The 18,815-nt window shown below is 48.5% G+C and overlaps 1 protein-coding gene across 7 annotated transcripts in view; it reads right to left on the bottom strand.

The window, feature by feature from the left end:
* TVP23A (trans-golgi network vesicle protein 23 homolog A) overlaps nt 1-18,579 on the bottom strand; it is a 39,352-nt gene extending 20,773 nt beyond the window's left edge. The window contains exons 1-4 of one of the 7 annotated variants that reach the window (XM_047713389.1): nt 18,494-18,543; nt 17,786-17,887; nt 13,778-13,908; nt 12,794-12,873 (exon numbers count right to left, since the gene is read on the bottom strand). In XM_047713389.1, the coding sequence (XP_047569345.1) occupies nt 12,794-12,873; nt 13,778-13,798 (101 nt within the window). In that variant the 5' untranslated portion in view covers nt 13,799-13,908; nt 17,786-17,887; nt 18,494-18,543. Of the gene's footprint in view, nt 1-12,084; nt 12,237-12,376; nt 12,488-12,793; nt 12,874-13,131; nt 13,730-13,777; nt 13,909-17,785; nt 17,888-18,493 lie in introns of those variants that run through there. The other 6 variants (XM_047713388.1, XM_047713382.1, XM_047713385.1 and 3 more) reach the window with 6 other exon arrangements.
* Nucleotides 18,580-18,815: the final 236 nt, after the last annotated feature.

Consider the following 18,815-nt stretch of genomic DNA (forward strand, 5'->3'; position numbering starts at 1 on the left):
CTGAGCTTGCATTCTTGGAAAGGGTGGCTTAGGGTATATGAGCTATATTCCAATTTAAAATACGCACAACACAATAGGGCACCGAAAGCAACAATAACTAAAGTATAAATAGGCAAACAGAACTACATCAAACTAAGACACTTTCATGTATCAAAGGATATAATCAGCAGCGGAAAGGTAACCTGTGGAATAGGAGAGAGTATGTGCAAATTGCATATCTCATAAAGGGTTAATATGCAGCATATATAAAGAAGTCCTACAACTCAACAGCAAAAAATCCAATACCTCGATTAAAAAAAATGGGCAAAGGACTTGGATGGACATTCCTTGAGAGAAAACATACAAATGGCCAACAAGCGCATGAGAAGACGCTCACCACCAACAATCATCAGGGAAACGTCAATAGACACTATGAAGAGAGAACACGTCACATCCATCAGCATGGATCCTATGAGAAAACAGGGAATAACAAGTGCTGGTGGGTATGGGGAGAAATAAGAGCCCTGCACGTCGCTGGCAGAACTACAAAATGGGACAAGTGTTATGGAAAATGGAATGGAAACTCCTCAAAAAATAAAAACCCATATTGCCATAGGTTCAATGCCATGCATTGAAACCAGGGTCCTGAAGATAGATTTGCACATTCATGTTCCTTGGAGTACTAGTCACATGAGCTCAACATGGAAGCCAGCCAGTGTCCACCGACAGACAACTGGAAGGACACACTGTGGTCTATCTGTACAATGGACTATTACTCATTCTTTAAACAGGAAGGAAACTCTAGCACCTGCTAAAATGTGGATGAATCTCAAGGACATTAGGTGAACAGAAATAAGCCAGGCACAAAATCTGTATGATTCCACTTTCATGAAACATCTACAGTTCACCGGGACAGAAAGAAGAATGATGGTTGCCAAGGGCTGCAGTGGGGGAAATGGAGAGTTATTTCATGTTTCATGGGTACAGAGTTTCATATTTGCCAAATGAGAAAGTTCTGCTGATCTATTTCACAACAAAATGAATATATTCAATGCTATGGAACTATATACTTACGAGTGGATACACTGGTAACTTTTGGGTTTGGGTATTTCCCATGATAAAGCAAAACTAAACAAAATAAAGAATAAAGAAACAGGAAAAGGGGCGCCTGGGTGGCTCAGTGGGTTAAGCCGCTGCCTTCGGCTCAGGTCATGATCTCAGGGTCCTGGGATCGAGTCCCGCATCGGGTTCTCTGCTCGGCAGAGATCCTGCTTCCCTCTCTCTCTCTCTGCCTGCCTCTCCATCTACTTGTGATCTCTCTCTGTCAAATAAATAAATAAAATCTTAAAAAAAAAAAAAAGAAACAGGAAAAGGTAGCTAGTGGGGAACACAAACACACACACACACACACACACACGCACACATGCACACACAGCATAGCTAACAGCTCTGCTACCTACCCAAGTGTCCTGTGGCACACTTGATCTTGCCCTGATCCTGCCAGGTGCCCTCCCCTGAGAGCTAATGCTACATCTCGCTGACCTAGAACTGGGGACAGGAAGAAGAGGACCAGCTCTGGTCTCTGTCCCAGGGCTTAGCCCAGCACCTGGTACCCAGCAGATGTGAGATAAATATTTGCTGAACAAGTTGCAGTAACAACCATGTGGTGAGATCAAGTTGGTACCATTATCCCCATCTTATAGACAGGCTAATCAAGGCTCAGCAAGGCAAGATGACCTTTCTAAAACCACAAAGCCAGCTGATGGTAAAAGGAGAGGGGGCCCCAAGATGCCAGAATCCTGTCAGATGACCCTTCTCTCATACCATCTCCCTTCAGAGTCAATCTGGCACCCATTTCAACAGGAATTCCAAAATAGTAATTCTGGCCCTATACTAGTGGGTCTTAACTTTTTTAGATCACGGGCCTAATAGAGTCCTTTTCCCAAAGGCACACACATATGAGACTTAGAGAATAGTTTCCAGAGGGTTCCTGGACCTCCTGGAGCCCCTCCATCGAGCTCATTAAGAACCCCCTTTACATCCTGCTTTCCCGGGGGCGGGGGCCTTATTTATCCTCAGGATTTTTGAGCCATATCTACACTCTTGAGCGTCAGAGCCAAGGAAAGATGCTATTTTAAATGCACACTCCTGGATGGGAGGAAGCAAGATGGCAGAGGAGTAGACTGAAATGAAATTGGGTCCCACGAGTCCAGCTAGACAGTTATCAAACCATTCCAAACACCTACAAACTCAACAGGAGATAGAAGAGGAGAAGAGAAGAGGAAGAGCAGCAGTTCTAGGAACAGAACAGTGACCACTTTCTGGAAGGGAGGATGTGCAGAGAAGTGAATCCCAGGCAAAGGGAAGATAGACTGCAGGGGAGGAGCTGGCTCCCGGCAAGCTGCAGAGCAGCAGAGCACAAAATCAGAAATTTTAGAAGTCTGCTCCACTGAGGGACGTCGCTCCAGAGGCTAAGCAGGGGTGGTACCCTCGTGGGGACAGTGAGGTCTCAGGTCCTGCGGGGTGACAGAAAGATCAGGGGTGTCTGAGTGTGGCAGAGCTCCCAGGTACAGTTGGGTCCCCCAATAATGGGTCCACAGTCAAAGGAGTGAGACTGATACAAAGCGAAGGTCAAGCAAAGCTTTATTTCGTGCCAAGCATTGAGAATCAAACTGACTGGCCCGGGCCGTCTCTTGCAAAGAGGCAACCCCTCTCTTCTTTACAGACTAGCTTTTAAGGGCAAAGGACATGGGGTTGGGCCTGGCCATGCACAGGTGACCAATGAGATTGTAACACAGAGAAAGCTGCACAGTCCTGCTAGGTCACACATAAGTGACCAATTGAATTACAATTTACCCTACAGTAGATATTTGAATTAGCCTATCACTTTGGTCAGAATGGGTGCCCAAAGGGCGGGGCCCATACTCCTCGGTAGCTAGGGAGACAGTATGCGGCCCCCCCACCGATTGGATACCTCTACCTGGCCTGACCCACCCTTGTATTTGGGCTTTGTTACCTGGGACTGGTTTCCGGGACTTGTTTTTAAGTAAGTTCCCTGAAGTGGGGGGCGGGTGGAGGGGGCAGGGTCAGGATGGAGCTGCTCTGGCTAAATAGGCCCTTATAGTACAACAGTGGGGAAGCCAGCTAGAGATGAGCCAAGGAGGGGTCTCTCAGCTTGGGGTTCCCTTAAACCGTGATCCAAGGCACAGTTGGGCCACTGCTCTTCAGGCAGGGACCCCACAAGTGGCAGATCTGGGGAGACACCCCCTTCCTCTTCTGGGAGAAGCAGTGCAGGAGTGTGCTGCGGGAATCAGCTGGGTTTGGAGACTCCAAATGGGGCCGTGTGCCAGAGAGAGAAACACGTGGGCACAGGCCGGGGGAGCTCAGAGTGTGGCCAGAGACCAGGGAGACGGGACGGACTGACTGCTTTTCTCTGAGGGCGCACTGAGGAGTGGGGCCTGAGCTCTCGGCTCCTACAGGGCCGGAGAATGGAAGACTACCATTTTCATCCCCGCCTTCCAAAGTGGTACGGAAAGCGTTCAGGGAAAAAAAGCTCCCGAGCACAAACTCGAGCAGATGACTTAGCCTGGCCCCTGGCAAGGGCGGTGCAATTCTACCTTGGGCAAAGACACTTAAGAATCACTGCAACAGGCCCCCACCCCAGAAGATCAGCAAAAACATCCAGCCAAGAGCAAGTTTACCCACCAACGGGAACTGCAGAATTCCAGAGCTACGGGAAAGTAACACTGAGAATTCGAGGCTTTTTCCCCATGATTCTTTAGTCTTGCAAAGTTATTTTTTTAATTTAATTTTTTTCTTATTCTATTTCTTTAATTTTTCCTCTTTCCTCTTTTAACATTTTCCAACTAGTTTATCTTAACAGTATGGGTTTTTTTTTTAAGATTTTTTATTTTTTTATTTGACAGAGATCACAAGTAAGCAGAAAGGCAGGCAGAGAGAGAGGGGGAAGCAGGCTCCCCGCTGAGCAGAGAGCCTGATGTGGGGCTCGATCCCAGGACCCTGGGATCATGACCTGAGTGGAAGGCAGAGGCTTTAACCCACTGAGCCATCCAGGCGCCCCCTTAACAATACATTAAAAAAAAATCTTACTAAATCTTCATTATTATAGCCATATTTTATCTCTTCATTGTATTTAACCTTATTTTTTGTATACATATAGGTTTTTTCTCTTTAACGTTTTGGGATACAATTTCTTCTAATAGATCAAAATATACCCTAAATCTAGCACATGCCACTGTTCTAGTCTCCAGCCCAATTAAATTCTCTCCTCCTTCTTTTTCTCTTTTTTGAACCAATTTATCTTATCAATTCCTTTTTATCCTTTTTTAGAATTTTTAAAAATTTTTCATCTTTACAGTCATATTCCAACCCTTCATGGTGTTTATCCTTATTGTTGTATATATATAAGTTTTTCTTTCTTTAAAATTTGGGAGGTAGTTTCTTCGGAGACCAAAATACACCCAAAATCAAGTGGGTGGCTCTGTTCTATTCATCAGTCTAATATATATATACATATATATTTTTTTTTAATTTTTATTTCTTTTTTTCCCCTTCTTCTCCCCCCGGTTTTCAGTCTCTTCTGATTTGGTTAGCGTACATTTTTCTGGGGTCTTTGCCACCCTTTTAGTATTTTATTCTCTCATTCATATATTCTTATCGGGATAAAATGACAAGCCAGAAAAACACACCAGAAAAAAAAGAACAAGAGGCAGTACTGAAGGCTAGTGACGTAATCAATACAGACATTGGTAACATGTCAGAGCTACAGTTCAGAATGTTGATTCTCAAGGTGCCAGCTGGGCTCAAGAAAGGCATGGAAGATATTAGAGAAACCCTGTCTGGAGAACTAAAAGCCCTTTCTGGAGAAATAAAAAAACTAAAATCTAGCCAATATGAAATCAAAAAAGCTATTCATGAGGTGCAATCAAAAAGGAGGTTCTTACTGCTAGGATAAATGAGGCAGAAGAGAGAATTAGTGACATAGAAGACCAAATGACGGAGAATAAAGAAGCTGAGCAAAAGAGAGACAAACAGCTACTGGACCAGGAGGGGAGAATTCGAGAGATAAGTGATACCATAAGATGAAACAACACTAGAATAATTGGGATTCCAGCAGAAGAAGAAAGAGAAAGGGGGGACAAAGGCATATTGGAGCAAATTACAATAGAGAATTTCCCTAATATGATGAAGGGAACAAGCATCAAAATCCAGGAGGTGCAGAGAACCCCCCTCAAAATCAATAAAAATAGGTCCACACCCCGTCATCTAAAAGTAAAACTTATAAGTCTTAAGAGAAAATCCAGAAAGCGGCTCAGGACAAGAAGTTTGTAACATACAATGGTAGAAATATTAGATTGACAGCAGACTTATCCACAGAGACCTGGTAGGTCAGAAAGGACTGGCATGATATATTCAGAGCACTAAATGAGAAAAACATGCACCCAAGAATACTATATCCAGCTAGGCTACCACTGAAAATAGATGGAGAGATAAAAAGCTTCCAGGACAAACAAAAATTAAAAGAATTTGCAAACACCAAACCAGCCCTACAGAAAATATTGAAAGGGGTCCTCTAAGCAAAGAGAGAGCCTAAAAGTAGTAGACCAGAAAGGAACAGAGACAATATACAGTAACAGTCACCTTACAGGCAATACAATGGCACTAAATTCGTATCTCTCAATAGTTACCCTGAATGTAAATGGGCTAAATGCCCCAATCAAAAGACAAAGGGTATCAGAATGGATAAAACAAAACAAAACAAAACAAAACAAACCATCAATATGCTGTCTACAAGAAACTCATCTTAGACCCAAAAACACCCCCAGATTTAAAGTGAGGGGGTGGAAAACTATTTACCATGCTAATGAACATCAAAAGAAAGCTGGGGTGGCAATCCTTATAACAGATAAATTAGATTTTAATCCAAAGACTATAATAAGAGATGAGGAAGGACACTGTATCATACTCAAAGGGTCTGTCCAACAAGAAGATCTCATAATTTTAAGTATCCATGCCCCTAACATGGGAGCAGCCAACTATATAAACCAATTAATAACAAAATCAAAGGGGCGCCTGGGTGGCTCAGTGCGTTAAAGCCTCTGCCTTCAGCTCGGGTTGTGATCTCAAGGTCCTGGGATCGAGCCCCGCATCAGGCTCTCTGCTCGGCAGGGAGCCTGCTTCCACCTCTCTCTCTGCTTGCCTCTCTGCCTACTTGTGCTCTCTCTCTCTATCTCTCTGTGAAATAAATAAATAAAATCTTCAAAAAAAAAAAATCTCCCCAACAAACAAGAGCCCAGGGCCAGACAGCTTCTCAAGGAATTCTACCAAGCATCTAAAGAAGAATTAATACCTATTCTCCTGAAACTGTTCCAAAATATAGAAATGGAAGAAAAACTTCCAAACCCATTTTATGAGGCCAACATTACCTTGATCCCAAAACCAGACAAAGACCCCATCAAAAGGAGAATTACGGACCAATATCCTTGATGAACATGGATGTGAAAATTCTCACCAAAATACGAGCCAATAGGATCCAACAGTACATTAAAAGGATTATTCACCATGATCAAGTGGGATTTATTCCAGGGCTGCAAGGTTGGTTCAATATCCACAAATCAATCAATGTGATACAATACATTAATAAAAGAAAGAACAGGAACCATATGATACTCTCAATAGATGCTTAAAAAGCATTTGACAAAGTACAGCATCCTTTCTTGAACAAAACCCTTCACAGTGTAGGGATAGAGGGCACATACCTCAATATCATCAAAGCCATCTATGAAAATCCCACAGCGAATATCATTCTCAATGGGGAAAAACTTGAGAGCTTTTCCCCTAAGGTCAGGAACACAGCAGGGATGTCCACTATCACCACTGCTATTCAACATAGTACTAGAAGGCCTAGCCTCAGCAATCAGACAACAAAAAGAAATTAAAGGCATCCAAACTGGCAAAGAGGAAATCAAACTCTCACTCTTTGCAGATGATATGATACTTTATGTGGAAAACCCAAAAAATTCCACTCCAAATCTGCTAGAACTTGTACAGGAATTCAGTAAAGTTTCAGGATATAAAATAAATGCACAGAAATCAATTGCATTTCTATACACCAACAACAAGACAAAAGAAAGAGAAATTAAGGAGTCAATCCCATTTACAATTGCACCCAAAACCGTAACATACCTAGGAATAAATCTAACCAAAGAGGCAAAGAATCTGTACTCAGAAAACTATAAAGTACTCATGAAAGAAACTGAGGAAGACAAGAAATGGAAAAACGTTCCATGCTCATGGATTGGAAGAACAAATATTGTGAAAATGTCTACGCTACCTAAAGCAATCTACACATTTAGTGCAATCCCTATCAAAATATCATCAATTTTTTTCAATGAAATGGAACAAATAATCCTAAAACTTATATGGAACCAGAAAAGATCCCAGAGCCAAAGGAATATTGAAAAAGAAAGCCAAAGTTGGTGGCATCACAAGTCCAGACTTCAAGCTTTTTTACAAAGCTGTCATCATCAAGACAGTATGGTACTGGCACAAAAACAGACACATAGATCCATGGAACAGAATAGAGAGCCCAGAAATACACCCTCAACTCTATGGTCAACTAATCTTCAACAAAGCAGGAAAGAAATTCCAATGGAAAAAAGGCAGTTTTGGGGCACCTGGGTGGCTCAGTGGGTTATAGCCTCTGCCTTCGGCTCAGGTCATGATCCTGGGGTCCTGGGATTGAGCCCTGCATTGGGCTCTCTGCTCGGCAGGGAGCCTGCTTCCTCCTCTCTCTCTGCCTGCCTCTCCACCTACTTGTGATCTCTGTCTGTCAAATAAATAAATAAAATCTTAAAAAGAAAGAAAGAAAAAAAAAAGGCAGTCTCTTCAACGAATGGTGTTGGGAAAATTGGACAGCCAGATGCAGAAGAATGAAACTGGACAGCTTCCATACACCACACATAAAAATAGACTCAAGATGGACGAAAGACCTCAATGTGAGAAAGGAATCCATCAAAATCCTTGAGAACACAGGCAGCAACCTCTTCGACCTCAGCTGCAGCAACTTCTTCCTAGAAACCTTGTCAAAGGCAAGAGAAGCAAGGGCAAAAATGAACTATTGGGACTTCATCAAGATCAAAACTTTTGCACAGCAAAGGAAACAATCAACAAACCCAAAAGACAACTGACAGAATGGGAGAAGATATTCGCAAATGACATATCAGATACAGGGCTAGTATCCAAAATCTATAAAGAACTTATCAAACTCAACACCCAAAGAACAAATAATCCAATCAAGAAATGGGCAGAAGACATGAACAGACATTTCTGCAAAGAAGACATCCAGATGGCCAACAGACACATGAAAAAGTGCTCCACATCACACGGCATCAGGGAAATACAAATCAAAACCCCAATGAGATACCACCTCACGCCAGTCAGAATGGCTAAAATTAACAAGTTAGGAAACGACAGATGTTGGCAAGGATGTGGAGAAAGGGGAACCCTCCTACACTGTTGGTGGGAATGCAAGCTGGTGCAACCACTCTGGAAAACAGCATGGAGGTTCCTCAAAAAGTTGAAAATAGAGCTACCCTGCAACCCAGGAATCACACTACTGGGTATTTACCCTCAAGATACAAATGTAGTGATCTGAAGGGGCATGTGCTCCTGAATGTTCCCATAATAGCCAGACTATGGAAAGAACCTAGACGTCCATCAACAGACGAATGGATAAAGAATATGTGGTATATATATATACAATGGGATACTATGCAGCCATCAAAAGAAATGAAATCTTGTCATTTGCAACAACATGAATGGAACTAGAGGGTATTATGCTGAGTGAAATAAGTCCAGCAAAGAAAGACAATTATCATATGATCTCTCTGATATGAGGAATTTGAGAGGCAGGGTGGGGGGTTTGGGGTTAGGGAAGGAAAAAAATGAAACAAGATGGGATCGGGAAGGAGACATCTCACAAAACAAACTGAAGGTTACTGTGGGGAGGGGCTTGTGGAGAGGGTGGTTGGGTTATGGACATTGGGGAGGGTATGTGATATGGTGAGTGCTATGAAATGTGTGAGCCTGATGATTCACAGACCTGCACCCCTGGGGCAAATAATACATTATATGTTAGTAAAAATAATTAGTAAAAAATAAAAATAAATAAAAATAAATAAATGTACACTCCCAGGCCCATCTCCTGGGGATCTGGTTAAGGAGGTGCAGGGCTGTGCCCTACAGGAGGCACACTGGAGAGTTCTGGAACAGGTGGCTCTGAGACACACATGGGTCTGGGAGCTACTGCCTCCCAGGCCTCGGAATGCGGCCCAGATGATCCCCTGAGCTCTCAGCCTCTCTCCCCAGCTGCCCACCAAATCTGCCAATTAGACATCCTAGCACAACCCAACAGCGACCTCCTGAACCCAACATGCTGACTCCTTTGCTGGGATCACTGGGCCAGAAACCTGGCCATCACCCTTGTCTGTCCCTGTCCCCACCCCACATATCGACCATCACCAAGACCAGCAGATTCTATCCTCTATGTGCCTCTAGGCATCCCCACTTCTCTCTAGCACCCCTACCAGCACCATGGTCCAAGCTTCCAGCTTCTCCTCGATGCCTCCATCTGCTGCCACCATCCATTCTCTGTCCTGCAAATCTGATCCTGTCACTGCCCCACACAAAACTCTCCAGCACTGAGCGGACTTTTCTTTTTTTTTTTTTTTAAGATTTTATTTATTTATTTGTCAGAGAGAGAGAGGGAGAGAGAGCAAGCACAGGCAGACAGAATGGCAGGCAGAGGCAGAGGGAGAAGCAGGCTCCCTGATGAGCAAGGAGCCCGATGTGGGACTCGATCCCAGGACGCTGGGATCATGACCTGAGCTGAAGGCAGGTGCTTAACCAACTGAGCCACCCAGGCGTCCCCTGAGCGGACTTTTCAACTGCCCCATCCAATATGGTAGCCGCATGTGGCTATTGGAGTTCAATATCCCAAGTTCACACTCATCACGTATCAATGCTCAAGAGCCACACATGGCTGGTGGCTACCATATTGGCTAGCGCAAGTATAGCACACTCCCATCTTCACAGAAAGTTCTAGTGGGCAGCGGAGCTCTAGGGCTTTGCTTGGGATCCCTTCGGGGTCTGGCCCCAGCCTCTGCTCAGACCACTCCCCAGCATCCCTGGCCACAATGAACCACTCTCATCTCCCTAAAGTCGTGCTTTCCCCTCTAAATCTTTGCACATCATACCCTTCCTGCCTTCCTGGTTTGGCTAACTCCTACTCATTCTTTGGGTCTCAGCTGTCACTTCTTCCCTAAGCAGGACAAGTGCCCAAACTTTGCTCAATCACAGCATGTAAAATACTGAGTCATGAGAGCTATGGACACATCTACACCCATTACCCCCATACCAACAATTTTCAACTAGAGGCAAGTTTCCTCCAACACCCAGGGGACACCTGGCAGAGTCTGGATTCATTACTGGTGAGGTGGTCCTGGCATCCGGTCCTAAAATGCCCAGGATAACCCTCGCAGCAAAGAATCACCTGGCCCAAAATATTGGCAGTGTTGAGTTTGACCCTCCCTGCTCTGGATAGGACAGCTCCATAAAGGAAGGGTGCGTGTCCTGTATAGTGTGTGTCCCCCGCCCACAATCTAGAGTGGAGCATTTAAGAAGCCCAGATGTTCTGTTAAGATTCTCCCCCACGATTTCAGTTCTCTTACAGTGCCTTACAACGACATTCACTGGTCATTACGGCAGACTGAATAATGGCCCCCCAAAATATCCAAGTCCTAAGCCCTGGAACCTGTGAATGTCACTTTATACGGCAAAAGGGACTCTGCATATCCCATTCAGTGAAGGATCTTGAGATCTTGAGATGGGGTGATTATCCCGGATTATCCCGATGGGTCCTAAATGCACTCACAAGCAAGCCTAGCAGAGGAAGACCAGGACAGTGACAGAGACAATGCAACGTGAAGACGGGGCAGAGAGATTTGAAGATGCTACGACGCAGGCCTTGAAGATGGGGGAAGGGGCCCCAGCCAGCATCCACCAGAAGCTGGGAAAGGCAAGGGACGGAAGGGATCTTCTCCTACAGCCTCGAGCAGGGTGTGGCCCTGCTGATGCCTTTTTTTTTGTCCCAGTGAAACTGATTTTGGACTTCTGGCCTCCAGAAGTCTTTTCTGAACGGAAAGAGGTTTCTGTGACTTATCCCGCATTACCCAGCTCCTGGACCTGCACAGAAGCAAACAGGAGGGCTACAGAATGGTGTTTGGGAGACTCGTGCTGCAAGAATGATCTCGGGAGCCTGATTCTTTCCAATACATGATCTGGCCTCCAGCTCAGAATTGGCCCTTCTGTCCTGGACGCCAAGGGTTATGAATCTTGTCACACCTCCCCTCCTGCTCCAGGCTGGGCTGGTCCTCCCGGAATGGAATCCAGAATCCAGGAGGGGAGGCAGGCATGCATAGCCCAGGCTCCTTAAAAATATAGAAACATGATAACACGGAAATGCAGCTCACTCCAACTGCAGGTAGGCAGACAAAGGCTCAATTTCAAACCCTGTCATTTGCCCTATAAGTAATAGCCTTTCTGGGGATGATCGGCTGGAAGGCTCAGCGAGGGTAGGAAGCCTCTCACTTCGGACAACAGTCGGGCTGTCTCCGCGGGGCTGCCCCAGCTGGGGAGGCTAGAAGCTCTAAGAGCCTGATTTTATTTAACTCTGCCTTATTCTCATTTATTGCCTACTATTACCTTCATCTGTGGGTAGATTCCTTTCCTCTCCTGGCGCTATTAGGTTTCTATAGTAATAATAAAGTTGTCTTTCGCTTTCAAAACCCAAAGAGGGCTGTTGTGAATCTTTTGCTCGGAATACAGTGGAAGGATAAATTTCTGCTGTTTCTAGGCCAACGATTTTAGAGTCATCTGTAACAGCAGCTCTAGGACACTCCTAAGGTCATATTCCAATGTGGGGTGTATTGGATTTGGGTCAGAGAGCTGGAAAGGAAGGGCGTTTAGGGGAGAGACCCCCACCCTGCTGGCTCGGAGGGTGTGAAGGCGAGGTGGTAAGGGTACCTGAGGCATGCATTTCTAGCTGCGGTGGCCACCCAGGTCAACAGCAACGGTGTCCATGGGTCATTCCTCATACCCTAGTCCTGCTGCCTTCTGGGTTGTGGAAGGTCTCTGGAGGCAAGGGACTCAACCCAGGATGCTTGGTCTGTCTGGCGCTGAAGCAAGGATTAGAATAAAAACGGAAGCTCTCGCCCAGCTCTCCAGCCTCCCTGCCAACCCCTCTCCCTTTTCCCACCAGCCTCCAGACACAGGGGCCTTTCTCTGCCCATCCAACACAGCCTCGGGGCCTTTGTACCTGCTAGTCTTCTGCTTGGAACACTCTCCCTCCAGAGTCTCCCATGGCTGGCTGCTTCTCATCATTCAGGTCTCAGTGCAAATGCAGCCTCCTCAGAGAGACCCTCCCTGGCTGCAATCGGGCCAGCGGACTTCCCATCACCTTCTGTCACCACCTGCTGATTTTTCTTCCCCAAAATCTTCTCACACTGTGTAACTATCTCATTACCATCTTTGCTTGCCTGCAGCCCAGAGTGCAGGCCCAACGAGGGCATGGGATCTTGTCTGATCTGCCCCCGGTATGTCCCTAGACCCATGCCTGGCACACACTAGATGCTCAACATATTCTGAATGAATGAATGAATGAATGAGTGGGCAAGTGAAGGAGAATGAATATGCAGTTTGGAGAATGCTTGCTAAACGCCAGGTCCTAACGCACCTGATCTTGGCTTTCCGAAAGGCCAGCTCCTCTTCATTACCGAAGTCCAAAGACACATCCTCAGTATCATCCACCAGGGGCTGGGGGACACCAAACGCGGATGGCAGGCGGTGGCCATCCCCACCCCTACCCTCTCTGCTGGAAGGGCCCCTCCCCCCGCGGCTACAATCCGAGGCCTTCTGTCCATTTGGGGTGCGGCCCAGGCCCCGGTTCGCCCATCCTTCCTCCTGTCCTCCCCTCTCCCTCCTCCTCACCGCCCCCCTCCCTTGCCCGGAGCTCTCGCAGGCTCCTCCCGTCCTCTCCCTCATCCTTCCGCCCCAGCATCCCCGCGGTCCTACCTGCTTCATGCTTCCCAGAGCGCACCCGGAGCCCACAGCCCAGGCTCCGGCTCCGGCTCTCGCCTGGCCGGGATGCCCGAAGGGTGGGGAGCCGCGGGGTCCGAGCTGGCGCCCTGCGGTGCAGGTCTCGGGTGGGGGCGGGGCGCGCGGGGCACGCGGGGCCCAGAGCGCAGTCGCAGGCTGGGGAGGTGGGCTCGGCGGCCCGGGAGGGGGCGGGGCTTAGGAGGGTCCCGGACCCAGGGCTCGCTGGGGAGCTGCGCCTGAAAGGGAAAGACCTGGCTCCCAGGCTGGAGGGACGGAGGGCGAAAACCGAGCAGCCTCCGTGGGCACCGAGTGGACGATTCGGGCTCAAAGGCGCACTCGGGGACCGTGAACAGTGATCCGGGGAGGAACAGAGCGGGGGTGGGCAGGTGAATGAGGGGGATGTCCCGTAGTTGTCGGGCCAGGTGAGGGAACGAATGAATGAATGCCAGGGTCGGGTAGCCTCATTTAGGGTTTGGAGAAAGCCAGTGCCTCCCAAGTCTCCGGTCCCAAGAATTCCCTGGGGCCCTTCTTAAAAAGCAGATTCCCAGGCCCAGCCCTGGAGATTGGGAAGGCCTGGAGTGCAGGCAGAGGAATCTGCCTTTTAATTGGTGAATCTGCTGACCTCAGTGAGATCGTCCCTCATCCGGGCGCCAGACACACACGGAGCACGCAGTCACTATTGTTGGCGGTAACAGTAGTGATCCAGGATGGTAAGACCTTCCCTGGTATCTCCCAGGAATGCAGGCTTGCCACCTGCAGGTCTTGTTTGCAAGGACAATGTCGCTCCCCTCCTTTCTGCCTTCTCCCTCTCCTGACCCCCACTCCCCCCACCCAGGAGCAGAGGGCTGAAAGTCTAGATGCCAAGGCCCCTAGTCCTGCCTTTGCCCTCTTGTCATGGGCAGGAGGGGCTTGTCCCCCCCATCTCTGGTGACCTGCAAAAAGGCCACTGGTCCACAAGCTCCTGACACAACTCATTCACGGGTGGCCTCCTGAGGAGATGAATGGCCTGGGGTGTGCTGAGGAGGAGTAGAAAACAGCTGTCAGGAGCTGCCTTAGCTCTGATCCATGGGTGAGCACCCCTCCCTTCCCCCCCACTGACCCCGCAAAGGGCTTAGCAAGTGCATGCGCGGGAAGCATGCTTTCTTGGGGGACAGGATGCCATCTTTCGGGGTCAGCAGGTCTGAGCCTGCCTGAGAAGCATCTCTCTAACAAGTTCCCAGGAGATACTGATGCCACGGCCCCCAGCCTTCCTTTGAACCCTAACAATCTGCACTACCAAACCCCAGATTCTAGAAAGGCCTGTTGCCTCTTCCAGCTCAAAGCTTGCTCCAGGCATAGGTGAGTGTCACACTGGGAGGCTGGGGGACCCTAAGCTTCCCCTACCCCACTAGTCCCCAGCTGCCTGGGATGCTCAGGGGAAGGGCAGGTGGAGGTGAGAAGCCGTTGCAAAACATTTAGGGGCTTTTCCTCTAACCCTGCGAATCACCAGCTGTTGCTAGCTGTTAAGTTGGGGCTCAGAGAGTCCCCAGGGGGGAGAGAAGGTAGAAAAACCCCCTTGGAAACCCCATGTGGGGACAAACTGTCATTCTTGGCCATCAGGTTGGGCGTGCTGAGAATTAGCCATGGCCTTGCCATGTAGAAGACACCCCACAAACACAAGGTCACGCCACTCTCCCCCTTCCTGACCACATCAGAGCACAGGCTGAGGATACAGATGCCAGACCTGGGGCATTCCTTCCCCAAGAGACAAAGCTGTCCCTGAACATGCACCCAATTGGCCCTCTGCAGAGTCAGCCAATAGAATTTGGGTGTGGGGTGGGCAGAGAACCCATCAGTTCTGCAGGGAATTCATCATTGGCTTTGACGTGGGGTGAACACTGATTCACACTGCTACCACTGAACATGGCTGCTGGGATCGTAACCCTAGTCACCTTTTGCTGGTCATGGCTCAGAGGACCTTGGGAAGCAGGGGGTGGGCAGGGGTTCAGATCTGGGGCTGGAGAAGGCCCTGAGCTGCACTGTCCCCCTGCATCAGTCAGGGCCATAGCTGCAGCCTCCGGGCTTGTCTTCCTCAGGCCTACAGTTGCCCCTTGCCGTCAGCCCTGCCTTGCCACAGGCTGGACTCCCTAGGGTCTGCCCTGACCATTGTCCTGCCGTTCCACCTCTAATAGGGCCTTGTATCTCACAAGCGAAAAGAAGGAAGCCCAGTGAAATGGAACTTGAGGGAAACAACAAATCATTTCTTAGTGTAAGTATATCCCACACACTATCTGGGATATACTTACACTAAAAAAAGTATCAGTCACTCACCTCAAATTCAAATTTACCTGGGATCCTGTATTTCTTCTGGCAACCCTATGCCTCCATAAGATTGCCAGACAAAACCCCGTGAGATGGGTGCACCCAAGCTCAGGGGGCCCAAAGCTCCCACCCTGATCCTGGGCAGCTGTCCCTGTGCCTCTCCCCTTCCTCCCTCCCACAGATGCTCCGCCCACTTCACGGGGCTCCTCCCACCTGACCTCTATCCTTCATGCTGGCTATCAGGGCAGTGTGGCCAGGAAGCCAAAGCATGGGGCAGAGGGAGGAAGGTGGGTCCCTCCTGTGGGCTATCCCTGGGGGCGCCTGTCTTCCTTGTTGGGGTCAGGTGGTGCCCAGGGAGAGCCCTGGATTCCTACCCAGACAGAGTCAGCGGTACCTGGACCTCTGTGAGATGGGGAGAGATTCGTGACCCTGCACACTCCAGGGGTCCTTCACTCACTCACTTGCCTCCTCATCTACCTCTTCGGGTGCTGATCTAGATCTAGACACAGGGCCCTACCCTCACCAAGCTGAGATTCTAGTTAAGAGAGAAAATAACAATTAGCAAACCTAGGGCCACCTGCTGGCTCAGTCGGTGGAGCATCTGAGTTCAGCTCAGGTCATGATCCCAGGGTCCAGCATCCGGCTCCCTGCTCAGTAGGGAACCTGTTTCTCCATCTACCTCTGCCTGCCGCTCCCCCTGCTTGTGCTCTCTTTCTCTCTCTGTCAAATAAATAAATAAAATCTTAAAAACAAAAAAAGTCAACAGAAGAGAACAAAGGCATAGAGACACTGGGGGCTTAGTGGGGGCAGGGAGGACCACTTGGAGCCTCTGCATTTTCAGCTCCTGAACTTCGATGTGTGTGCTGGGGGGAGCATGGATGCGGAGGAAACAGCAGGTGCAAAGGTCCTGAGCAGGGCAAGACCTGGGTATGTGCCAGCCATGGGCAGAGTCTGGCCAGCCGGCAGAGGGTAGCAGGTTTTGTCCCACACAGCTTTGGGGGCCCGGATGGAAGTAAGGTGGCGACCCTATGGGTAGGGGCAGCTAGAAGCCACCTGGCTGAGGACAGAGGCTCAACTCCGCTGTTCCTATCTCTGTGCAGGCCCAAGCACAACTCTAGTGGCTTTGGGGGTGTGGGGTTCCTGCCAAATCCATGCTTGGTGGAAAGGTAAGAGAGCCTGGTCAGGGTCTTGTTAGCTGGAGACCTCTGGGTCTCTGACAGCCGCCACCATTCACCCAGCAAACAAGTTTACAGATAAGCCCTAGCCCTGCCTCTTCACCAGGTTCCCTGGCTCTGTCCCCACCCCACCCCCCCATGGCGAAATATCTTCTACTGTCTCACCAGCTGCCCCTGGGGCTGCAGGACAGTGGCCAGCTCAGGGCTGCCAGGCAGGCTGAGAACAGGGCTTCTGCCACCGCAGGGACACAACAGAACATAGACCGTGGGAGGATGCAAAGGGGTGACGGCCTGGGTCCTTCCACACATTGCCAGGAAAGAGTTAGGGAGAAGAATCTTCTGGTTTAAACACATTTATCCACGAGTGTGGATCACATGCAATGTGTGCACCTTACTACAGTGAGGTTCGAACAAGTATGGGAGGGCGTCTGGGGGGCTCAGTTGGTTGGGTGTCTGGCTTCAGCTCAGGTCGTGATCTCGGGGTCCAGGGATCAAGCCCCACATCGGGCTCACTGCTCAATGGGGAGTCTCCCTCTCTCTCTGTCCCTCCTCTCCTCCCCTGCTCATGCTCTGTCTCTCTCACTCATATTCTCTCTCTCAATAAAATCTTACACACACACACACACACACACACACACACACACACACAGACACTATGGGAAATAACACTCATGGGACAATGGGGAATGAGTCCTGGAGGGGTAGCGCCTAGAAGGTGAGACCCCTAATACTAAGGATAATGATTCTTTTTTTTTTTTAAAGATTTTATTTATTCATTTGACAGAGGTCATAAGTAGGCAGAGAGGCAGGCAGAGAGAGAGGAGGAAGCAGGTTCCCTGCTTAGCAGAGAGCCCAATGTGGGGCTCGATCCCAGGACCCTGGGATCATGACCTGAGCTGAAGGCAGAGGCTTAACCCACTGAGCCACCCAGGTGCCCCAATGGTGGCTTTTAAATGTTGGGATATAATTCACATACCATAGCATTCACACTTTTAAAGTATAACGTGGTGATTTTCGTAGATTCACAAAGCAGTGCAACCGTCACCTCTATCTAGTTCCAGGCATTCTCATGACCCCAAAAGGAATTACTATATAATTATCAGTCATCCCTCACTGCCCCCTCCCCCCAACCCCAGCCCCTGGCAACCACTCACCTGCTTTCTGTCTCCTGGATTTGCCTGTCCTGGACATCTCATAGACACAGAATCATACACCGTATGGTCTTTTGTTTCTCATGTTTGAAAGGTGCATTCCTCCTGCAACAGGTGTGAGAGGTTTGGTCCTCTACATGGCTATACAGTTCCCTGTATGGCCATAGGGCCCCTGGTTTAGCCCTTCGTCAGTTGATGGACAATTGTGTACCTTCTGGTGACTGAGAGCAATGCCGCTATGACATTCCTGCCCAAGGCTTTGGGCGGACATGGGTTCAGTTCTCTTGGCCACATAGCTAGGAGTGGAATTACTTGTGGCTTTGTGTTTCAGAAGAGTCCCTCTTTAGAGCTACATACCAACATAGTAAGGTGAAAAGACAAGACATTGGGGCTCGCTTCAAAATCATATGGGGGCGGGGAGTGGGGTACCTGGGTGGCTCCGCTGGTTGGGTCTCTGACTCTTGATTTTGGCTCAGGTCATGATCTCAGGGTCCTGGGATCAGCCCTGCTTGGTGGGTGGGGGGAGGGGGGGGTCCTTGCTCAGCGGGGAGCCTGCTTCTCCCTCTGCCTGCCACCCACCACCACTTGTGCTTGTGCTCTCTCTGTCTGACAAATAAATAAATAAAATCTTAAAAATAAAATAATGTTTTTAATGTTGAGGCTTGTTTTACAGCGACTTTTCTGTCGCCTTTCGAATTCCCACCTAATTACCTCTGGCAGTAGAAATGTCACCAAAGGTGCCTCTGGGAGGCTCAGTCAGTCAAGCGTCTGACTCTGGATCTCAGCTCACGTCTTGATCTCAGGCTCTTGAGTTCAAGGCGGATGCTGGGCTCTGCCCTGGGCGTGGAAACTCCTTTAAAAAAAAAAAGAGGGGGTCAGGTGAGCGGTGTATGTCATTTTATATTTCATAGCCACATCTAAAAAAGCAAAAAGAAAACAGAGGAAATTGATTTTAATCGTACTTTTCTTGAACCCACTATTTCCGAAACACAATCATCTTAACATATGAGCAATTAAGAAATTATGAAAAAGA

This window comes from Lutra lutra, chromosome 18 (genome assembly GCF_902655055.1).
Source record: "Lutra lutra chromosome 18, mLutLut1.2, whole genome shotgun sequence".
In the NCBI taxonomy this organism is placed as follows: domain Eukaryota; kingdom Metazoa; phylum Chordata; class Mammalia; order Carnivora; family Mustelidae; genus Lutra; species Lutra lutra.